The sequence below is a fragment of the Musa acuminata genome, chromosome BXJ2-10 (genome assembly GCF_036884655.1).
Source record: "Musa acuminata AAA Group cultivar baxijiao chromosome BXJ2-10, Cavendish_Baxijiao_AAA, whole genome shotgun sequence".
Classification (NCBI taxonomy): Eukaryota; Viridiplantae; Streptophyta; class Magnoliopsida; order Zingiberales; family Musaceae; genus Musa; species Musa acuminata.
In genome coordinates, this window is record NC_088347.1 from 34,210,241 (window position 1) to 34,220,737 (window position 10,497).

At 39.6% G+C, this 10,497-nt stretch overlaps 1 protein-coding gene across 1 annotated transcript; it reads right to left on the reverse strand.

The window, feature by feature from the left end:
- Nucleotides 1-2,704: 2,704 nt before the first annotated feature.
- Nucleotides 2,705-8,082, reverse strand: LOC103969242 (peroxidase A2). The gene is made up of 9 exons (XM_009382728.3): nt 7,899-8,082; nt 6,793-6,968; nt 5,838-6,609; nt 5,405-5,448; nt 4,961-5,137; nt 4,479-4,854; nt 4,195-4,386; nt 3,529-3,691; nt 2,705-3,442 (listed from the first exon to the last, which is right to left on the reverse strand). The coding sequence occupies exons 6-9, from the start codon at nt 4,707-4,709 to the stop codon at nt 2,973-2,975; spliced, it is 1,056 nt and encodes a 351-aa protein (XP_009381003.2). The 5' UTR covers nt 4,710-4,854; nt 4,961-5,137; nt 5,405-5,448; nt 5,838-6,609; nt 6,793-6,968; nt 7,899-8,082; the 3' UTR covers nt 2,705-2,972.
- Nucleotides 8,083-10,497: the final 2,415 nt, after the last annotated feature.

The window sequence follows — 10,497 nt, forward strand, 5'->3', positions numbered from 1 at the left end:
TGACTACGTGTTCTCTGTTTCGATCGGGACAGGTGGCGCGTTGGAAACCCACAACAACGGTGCGTTTGCACATCGGCCCGCGTAGGATGGGAAATCCGTGACAGTTAATACTGTTGAGGAGCATTTTTCTACATCACCCCCTATAAAGAATGACAATTGATCAACGGCCGTAGCACAGCAGGATATTAGCAAGACGACTACCACACACGGAAAAGCCGCTATGTGTTTGATTCAATGCGTCAATGACGGCCAACACGCAAAAGCTGCTGTGTTCGATACCAGTTAACCTTTCATGCATTGTCGTGTTGCTCTTGCATTAGCACATCTAGCTTAAACATGGATGACATGTAAAGGATCATACATGGTGTTCGAGATGTTATACAGCACTTTTATCAGACCACAATGCACTGATTTGCATGATGTGGTATTCCTTGGTGCACCTAAAACATATTGAGAACTAATAGGTATGTTGGCATTCGGATCTATACAATGATGAACCAATTAATCATCTTATCATATCTATAAAATATGTTTGGATGTAAAATTACAGTAGCAGAAAGAGACACTTCCAAAAAGACTAAAAAGATTATTCAACTAAAAGAAAAATGAATAACAAAGCCATGAAGAATCATTTGGCTAATAATGGACAGAGATTTCAACTATATAAATCCAAGCAATCCCAAGACACATGTAGCTATTATAGCTATATAAGTAGTAGTAGTAAGTATTTTGATATTTTTGGAGCTAACAATCTCAATGGGATAAGAAATTATATTATAAAAGGAAATTCTCGTATGAAAATAAATTCTCATCAAGGAAAGAAATGACTAGTTAAATTTTATTGATAGTAAATATATATATATATATATATATATATATATATATATATATCAAATAGAGATTATAAAATATGATAATTACATAATTTTTTAATCAATAATAAAAATAAAAAATATTCGTTAAATCATTTTATGATTTATAAGATCTCAAGATTATGATCTTTATTGATAGAATCATGATAATATGTTATTACAAATTTTATGATTTAGAATCATGATAATATAATATCAAAATATTGATTGGATCATAATAATCTTATCGTGATTTATTTTTCTTAATAATATCATTCCTAATAAGAAACTTTGATAATCAGGATTTGATTCTTATGTAAATATTTTATGTATTTCTAGATCTTAAGAAATATTTTTAATATTCTTGAATTTTTCTCTATGATATATGGTGTTTAGAGAGGATGCCCTCGAGAGTCTCTAGAGAGGATGAGAAAATAAATAAATAATTTTTTAAATTTTATATGAGAGGGTTGACAAGAAAGTTATGTTTAAGTAAGGATAGCTTAATGTTTTATAATTGATCTCACAATGTGAAAATTTTAGTTTTCGCTATGGTTATAGAAGAGATTTATCATTAATTTTACATCAATTTTTTAATATAATTTTTTATTATTGATCATGACTAGATTTTTTTTTTTTAACTCTTCTTCTCTTCCTTCCCACACCCAACAAATGTAAACCTAATCTCGCAAGCTAACATCTCTCCCCTGAGGCATCGCTAATGCACCAACCAGCTCATCTTCCCAAGTAGCTATCAGGCATAGCGACTCTCTCTCTCTCTCTCTCAATAAAACATGAGTTGTGGCCCATTCTTGCTATCGTCCATCCACTCCGCCTTCCATTCCCCGCAGCCCAGAGAAAGCCCGAGCTCCGGCTCATCAAATTCTTCAACCTCGTCCTCATCCTACCGTCCGACCTCATTGGCCCCATTCCTTCTGTCATCATCATCAGCCACAGCCTTCATCCTCCCGTTGCTGTACTAGAGGGAAACCCAAACCCTAGCCCAAATCCAAAGCCTACCATCAATCAAAATCAAGCGCAACAGGAGAAACCCAATTCCAGTCTTCCCCCGTTTCAAGAACAGCAACCAGCAAACCCTAACCCCACGCTTGAATCCAACGCGATCAAAAAGAGCAAACAGCGAGATTTATACTTGGATTTCGCACGAGAGAATTAGAATTTATACCTTGATAAGATCAAAGAAAATTCGCAGAGGCTTGATCTGCTTTCTCCGAGAAAGACGTAATCGCAGATTGCTCGGATGGGGGAGGCGTGTGGATGGGACACAACTATTACAAAAAGTACAAAAGGCTATCTCTCGCTTCTTCCGCCAGTCTCCCCCGCCTCGCTTTTGTCGCCCTCCAGTCTCCCGTCCCTTGTTGTCCCGTCTCACGTCGCTCACATGTCCTGGCCGACCCACCAAACAGTGTATACTCGTTCAACGAGTTCGAGGGGAACACAGCAAGATCGGATGCGGAAGTTTCGTGTTCTGATTCAAGGAGGGAAGAGAGGATCCGAGTGTTCAAAGGCCTGCAACGCAACCATTGCCCGAGATCAAAACCCGCTTTGACCGGATGCGGTTCTCCGTAAGAGGATCCGCTAGCCCGCTCATATGGCAGCTTGTTAAAATAAATTAGAGAATATTACTTGAGTTAAGAGTACAATAAATTAAAAAAAATTCGTAAATTATTCGATTATACACTAATTAGAAACTTAATATGCTGTTCTGCATCTATGAAATTGTTCTCGCATAATAATACATCAAAATTCTATTCAAATGAAAAGCATCCAAATCGATCCTTTTTGAGACAAGTTAGTCAATCAAAAGCAACGACTGAAAACGAAAATAAATCTAGTGAGAAATCCCAGGTAGATGGTGCATATTATAGTTCTTGATTCACTACAAACTGGAGGAGGAAGAAAAATCCCAGGTAGATGGTGCATATTATAGTTCTTGATTCACTACAAACTGGAGGAGGAAGAAAAATCCCAGGTAGATGGTGCATATTATAGTTCTTGATTCACTACAAACTGGAGGAGGAAGAAGGAAGAGTTCTTCCTCCTCCACTTGTACTCGAAGCAAAGATCCACTTTCCCAAGCAACTTCCCACGCTTCTACGTTCAAGCTTTAGCACTCGAGAGATCTTTCACAGCCATCCTGATCGTATACCGCTCGGATGCGCCATTGACCTTCTTACAGTCGCTCCTGATCTCTCCATTGCTGCCCGTCAGCGGACTAATATTCCCCATGTTGATCATCGCCGCGATGAAGCTCTCGAAGAAGACGGTCTGGTTGGCCGCGAATTGGTCGACGATGGAGGCGGTGGAGGCGCCGGTGCCGTAGAGCTCCTGGTCGGACTGTAAGAGCCCCTCTTTGGTCTGCAGGTTGGTGTAGTACTTGTTGTCGAAGGTGTCCGGCGTGGTCAGGTCGAGATTATTCAGAGTGCTGCCGTTTCCTCCCTGCGGGCAGTTGTTCTGTAGGGTGGCCAAGTAGGTGGAGTTGAGCGACGGGTCGGCGGTGCTGTTGTCGCTGAAGTTGTAGAGCCGGTTGCTGAAGGAGCGGCACTGCGCGCGGCCGAAGGTGTGACCGCCTGCAGAGGAGGAGGAGGAGGAGGAGGAGCGAGTGAGCATGAACTGCTGCTTCCAGTTTCCGCTTTCTGAAAGGAAGAAATCTCACCCGACAAAGCAACCAGATCGGTGTCATTGAGGCCGACATCGTTGAACTTTTGTTGCAGCGTGGTCAGGTTGTCGCGGGGGCCCGGCAGGTTGTTTGCAGCGGTGATGTTGGCGGTGGTTCCGTCCCTCCTTCCCAGTAGCACGCTCCATTTGGGTCCTCCTGACTGATTCAATCAACAACACAAAGGCACACTCGTCAATGAACCAACTCATCTACTTTGGATTGTCAATCAATTTCTAAGCAGAAACTACCAAAACAGAGGACGGTTTGACCAAATGCATCTAAAGAAAATTAGTTCACGTCATTTGCAGGAAGTTTGAGCCTCAAACACAAGTAGCTTGACTTGTCAAAGTCAAAGCTTTGATGATCTGAGCATATGAATATCCTAGTAGGATACAAACACAGGATTAAGCTCCATGGATGTCGCTATTTGCTCCACTGTTCTGGTCTACATTAAAATAAACAAGTAGCAAAGAATAGAAAGAGACGTCATGCCAACTGTCCACCAGAGTGCTGTCTCTCCTTTCCAGTTGTCTGACAATGGAAGATTACTGGTCTTAATCGATGACATACGAGCAGGCTGTTCAACTTGGCATGCATGATTAGATTGAAACTTCTTTTGTGATGAAGAGCACGCAAAGGAGATCGAGGCACGAGGCATCTTACCAAGTTCACAGAAACTTCAGCTGCGAGAGCTAAGATATCGGCGCAGGAGACGATGCCTGAGCAACTATTCTCCACTGCAGCTTTGATGTTGTCGACCACGTCGAACCCCCGCGCAGAGTTATTATTTGGAACGGCGTCCTTCTCGGTCACTATGGTAGAGCTGTTGTCCAGCAGAATGGATCCATCACAACCCTGCAACAACAACACACCAGCACGAAACAATACACTCGGCATGCTCAAGCTGGCGGAGGCCACAGTATCATGAGACAGGGGTGGAGGATTACGTTTACGAAGCAGTCGTGGAAGAAGAGTCGAGTGAGGCTGGCGAGGATCCGAGTGTCGGACTTCTGAGCCTGCTGAACCTGGTCGAGCACGATCGACGACACGTTGGGGCACGAGCTGTCGTAGAATGTGGAGCTCAGTTGAGCCTGGGACTCGCGGAGGAGGAGGAGCTGGAGGGTGAGGATGAAGGCCAAGGAAGCTGTGAGCCAGTAAGAGGCGGAAGAAGACGCCATTGATTCTTGTGCCTACTGTTTCTTTCCTGCGACGGGATTTATAGGGAGGCTTACCAGAGATCAACTTGGTTTACAAGCAATGTAAGATTCTCAGCAGACCCTTATCGGAACGGTTGGAGAGGACGGCGTTAGGTAGGCATCGAAGCTTCCTCGAAGAAAAGAAAAAAAAAGAAACACGAGGAGGAAAAGAGAGAGAAGATGACAATGATTGAAATAAACGACATGGTAATTATAGTTTATTCAAAGCTCACCTCGGCCGGGATTGGTTGAGAGAGTCTGCGCTTCGCCTTTGCCAGACATTTAGTCTCGTGCATGTGGAGATTTGCGAAAGTTGTGGCTGGACCAAGTCTTTTGCATGTGCAGCTCTTTGACGGCATCATTTGCTTTTCACATCTTCTGGCCCTGTGTGGCACCGACTGTGATTAAATCTGCCATAAATGACAACGACAGCAATAAGTATAGCAAGAACAACAGCTTTGATTATTTGAGGGTACCGCAACTAATGCAATGAATAAACGAGATGAAAATGTTCATCCCATGTCATCATCGAAGCATATTTTACTTGTCCATGAAATGAGCAAAGAGGAAAACTGTGTTACGGCAGGATTTGACAAACCTCAATGGCCAAACTATGCTGAACTTATGTTCATACATCATCTAAATTACTATTTGATAAACAGAATGATAGAGCATACCGATGCCGGCAAGTAGCACGCCCTCCAAATTTCCCCAGATGCATCTGAGAAAAACCCAGGGAACAAGAAATTGATAGGCTAAAACAATTGATAAAATGGACCAATGGAAAACAATCCCGATAACTTCAACTCGGCCAATATGACCAAGAAACTTTGAAACTAGAACTAGCTTCTTATTCTACTTTGAGAATGAAATTGGCAGGTGAGAAAGACAACCAAAACCTAAAACAATTGATAAAATGGACCAATGGAAAACAACCCCGATAACTTCAACTCGGCCAATATGACCAAGAAACTTTGAATAGCTTCTTATTCTACTTTGAGAATGAAATTGGCAGGTGAGAAAGACAACCAAAACTCAACAGGAGGCATATAGTGAAAAGTAGACTTGGCAACCCAGAAAAAAGCCCATATTTCAGCACTGTAAGGATACATCCATAGTTGTAAACCTGGAGTGCCAAAGCTACTTCACTAAGTGACTGCAGCATTGTTTCCTTTGGTATCTCGAGAGAAAGAACCACTGAAATAAACCTGATTAAAACCACGGAACGTATGGGTCTCCAAGTGTGGCTGCTGTCGAGTTGTTGATGTGCGGAAAAGCAGCCTTCTTATCCAGCTTGCGTTGAGGCCATATCAGCATCTTCAGCAGGTTGCTAGGATTTGGACCTACTCATGGCACAAACATTGGTGATGTCAACAAAAGACTATAGCATTTAGCTATCTATATGGAAAGATTACAAATGATTTTCAACTCTCATATTATTTGCATGGTGCTTAGTTGTATGGCTGAACAGCCATGCTATGAACCATCTCAGGTGTGGCTGCTGCCATGTTGTTGATGTGTGGAAAGGCAGCCTTCTTATCCAGCTGGTATTGAGGCCATATCACATCTTCAGCAGGCCGCTAGGCTTTGGACCTACTCATGGCACAAATATCAAAAGACTAGTGCATTTAGCAATGTATATGGAAGCATTGCAAATGATTTTGAACCCTCATATCATTGGCATCACACTTGTATGGCTGAACAGCCATGCTATGAACCATCAAGACTATGTTTTGAATGACAATCCAATCAAATTGTCTTCCTTGCTGCTAGTCTCTGCTTTTATAATCATGAATACCACTTTTTGACTCACACTACAATTTGCAAATTGATATTTGCAGGCATTCTTATGTTGCTTTCCAAAATATTCAGGGTTTTCCAGCTGCATGAAACCCATAAACAATCCAGAATTAGAAGGTTACAAATTAAAGACTAGGGAAATGTAAGGGTGTGATAAGCAAAGATCTGCATGAAGATGGTACAAGCACAAAAGGGTAATTGTCACAAATACACATGTCTCTGACCACAAGTTGACCTTCATTTCACTAAATGGATCATAGCTCACCTTAAATCACCATCATCTGATCCACTAGCTGTGCAGATCACTGGTCGGTAAACTCAGGTTTGGGTCGGCTCCATATACCCTTGTCACTATCTCGATGGACTCATTCCCAGCTCTATCCGGAATGTATATCGGACATTATCTAGATGAAAGTAAAGGTGCAGGTTTGCAACAAATATCTGTCAAGAATGTGTAAACAATGTGAGGAGAAAGGCAAGAATTTCCCAATATTACCTTCTGCTGATCTAGACCTGATATCAGATTTCAGAGCAGCATCAACATACATAACTATGATCTCAAATGGTTGCACATAGTCATGAAAAGAAGAGTTTAATTGAACCTGAAACTGTTACAAAGTTAGATTTTTCTGTAGAGGTTTTGAAGACTAAAATGAATAGCAACCCTTCCAGTGCCTACAAATCCTGTTTCGAGACTAGCACAATATATTGTTCTAATCAGACTGCAGATGTTACTTCAAACACAAATTGGAAAATGATTTGAATTAAAACAAAGAGAAAAATAGTTTGGCAGTCCAATTAGAGTTGACATGAGATTCCACTAGAAGAATCATCACCAATCCAGAGTCCAAGTATTAAGCATCCTGGGGTGTTGTTGTTAGATGTTATTCCCAGAAAGGAAAAGTCAAGATCAGATCAATCTGATTTCCTAAAACGCATTCTTGTACGATAGAACACAAAGCCTGATTCCTAGACCTCTTGGACTAATCATCTTGGTATTGTTCTCTCAATATCCTAATGTTAGGACAAGATGCCAAACGCTTTGCTAACCAAACACATAACTGTTAAGCCATTTCCATTTCCGACAAATACCACTTTACAGACCATCAAATTTGCTTAGTTGATCCAAACTTACATGTAAATGTTCATAGTGAGGAAGCCAAAGCATCATATCGTAGGGTTCAAACGATTAATTTCCGCAATCGCGTCCTCGACATCACCAGATCGCAATGCATTTTTCACAGCCACGCAAACGGATATAGTCGCGAGACCAATATCCTCCAATCAACAAGAAGAAAAAGGAAGAATGCAGAAAGACGTTCACCATCGACATCCAGAAAGAATCGGCCGAAAACGTTGAGAAAAAAATACCCGAGCGCAGCTGTCGCCACGAGGTATTTGATCACGAGCTTGTTCTTTCAGCTGTCTCTCCCACTCCTGCCTCGTAAAACATGTCATCGACGCCGGCTGCACAAAACCGACAAGATCTTGAATGCTCCACGGCCATACTGGGGGTCGGAAGCCCTAGGAGAGGTTGGAAAAGGGTGCAAGAAGAACACCCTTGTCCGAATCGGATTTGACAGGCCATGAACGAGAGCGGAAAGCGACATTTGTAGTCATCACCGAGGCCCGGCCGTGCGATGGAGATAGGTGTGGTGCGATCGAGGAGAAAGAGACTAAGATACAGGAATCGACCGATGTTGGGGGGAGCTAATTACAGATTATACCGCCACCACTTTAGTAATCCCGTCCGATTTAAATAATTTACTAAACATCAATATTTATTCTAATGTCATCCATTTTAACGATGGAAGCATAAAAATAATAAATAATAATAATAATTTTAATATCTTGATAATATTTCTAGTAACGACGAATGATATAACGATGGAGACCGTAAATGACCGAGATAGATAATGAGAAAGAGCGACAACAAAAAATAAGATAAAATAAAAAAAAGGAAGAGAATGATATAGATGTTAATACTCAACATCAACATCGACATCCCTCGATAATTGCATCATCGTTAACAATTATCGAGCGACATTTGTATCATCTTTTTTTCTTCTCTTGCATTGTCTTATATCTTGTCGTTGATCTCTCTCCTCATCTACAATAGTCATCAATCACACATAATGATATCATCATTCGTCATAACAAAAAACATAATTGAAACATTAAAATTATCTTTTTCTCATCATTTTTGTACTTCCGTTGATAAAATCAATAACGTTAGAGTAGATGAAGCTAGATGTTTTACCTTCGTAACTATATGGATTCAAATATTATTTTTGAAGTCTAAGAAATAAAATACTAAAAAGATCTAATTACATGAGATAATATATAATTAGTACTATTGTCGATAAGAATTTGGGACAAAGAGCAACAAGCAACCAAATGGGACGATTAAGGAGAAGAAATGCACTTAATATATAGTCATTTATTTATTATTTTATCCTTTGATCTCAAAATAATTTCATGTGTTGCCACCAAATACAATTATATATTATATCAAAATATATTAATAGATAATATTTAAAATGATTTTTACAATATTATTAAGGAGAATGATAGAAAAGACTAATTATGAAAACTTACAAGTTGTTGAGAAAATTCAGATGTATTTAATAATAAATAAAAATTCAGAATACTTTAATTTCTAATATTCAAAATTGAATCCATCCTTCACTTGCTAAGCTTTATAATTATGATTGTTGATGTTTTTGTTATGGCAAGAACTACTCCACAAATGATTCAATCCGACTCCATCTTTGCTGTAACACTTTGTATTGTCGTGATCTGAGTCAATTCAGACCAATTAAAATCATCCCATATGATCTTCATAGGTAAACTATTAGCAAGTTATAGAATCTGAAAACATACCTAAATTACTTGATATCTAATAGATGGTCATCTCTGAATGCCAAACAAACAAAGGCATACCTCAAGACCATCAACTAATCAATCCACATTCAGTTAATCCAAGGGTTTCACTCTTAATTGCAACACAAAATTGAGAAAAAAGTGGTCCTCATATTGAATCTGAACCTTGTCAAGAGGATATAATACTGCCTACAAAGACATATCAAGAAACCAAGATCAAGAACAGAGAGAAGCAGTTTAATTTGCACTGTAAAAGCAAATCAGCCACAAATCAGACTCATCCTTTGAACACAAACCAAAATGGGAGGATAAGATTGAAATTGAGTTGGAAGGCTTAAAGCACAAAAAAAAATGACTTTAAGATAAGTGCTATTAGAGTCTCACTGGAAACAGCAAAATTTTTCAGTGCATGATAGGATTTTGAAGGTTATATCATGGCATAACAAGATTCTTTTGTCGAATGTACAAACAAACTTGAAAACATATAATTGTTGGACAGTAAAATGAAGATAACAATGAAGCTGGAAGGTTTGAAGCACCAAAAACAAAGAAAACTTTCAGATAAAATCATGGAATTACATAACCTTTTCATCAAGTGTACAACCAGCACAAACATACAATTGTTACGGCAATAAGGATGAAAATTACCATGAAGTTGGAAGGTTTGAAGAACCTAAAGGACTTTCAGAAAATCGCTATTACAGTCTGGTCAATAACAGCATTTTTTTCAGGAGATGGTGGAAAGAACTTTACCAAGCAACAAAAGCATAATGGTCAGACATCGGAAGTTAATTGGACAAAAACAATAACTAAAACAAAGTCCACCTCGGATCATTTTAAGGCAATAGTTGGGAAAGAACCTCAAGAAATCAAATAAAAAGAGTCTTGAGATTATCCGCTGATCCGCTTTATAAAAATATGTATCCATTTTAGCCATCACAAAAAATTCAACTGGTTGTGTCAAACATGAGATCAGAAAGTTTGGTGAAAAAAGCTTCTTGTATGCCAGATTAGAACCACCTCATAAAGGAGGGATGAATATGAACAACTTAATAGTGATGTGATCAGCTATTGTTGGTGTCGAGAA

What these genes read in the sequence shown, in the direction of transcription:
- LOC103969242 (XM_009382728.3), bottom strand. Translation starts at nt 4,709, where the DNA reads ATGGCGTCTTCTTCCGCCTCTTACTGGCTCACAGCTTCCTTGGCCTTC. An exon ending in TCCACGACTGCTTCGTAAAC is followed by an intron (nt 4,387 to 4,478) that starts GTAATCCTCCAC and finishes TTGTTGTTGCAG; the next exon opens with GGTTGTGATGGATCCATTCT. An exon ending in CTGAAGTTTCTGTGAACTTG is followed by an intron (nt 3,692 to 4,194) that starts GTAAGATGCCTC and finishes TGATTGAATCAG; the next exon opens with TCAGGAGGACCCAAATGGAG.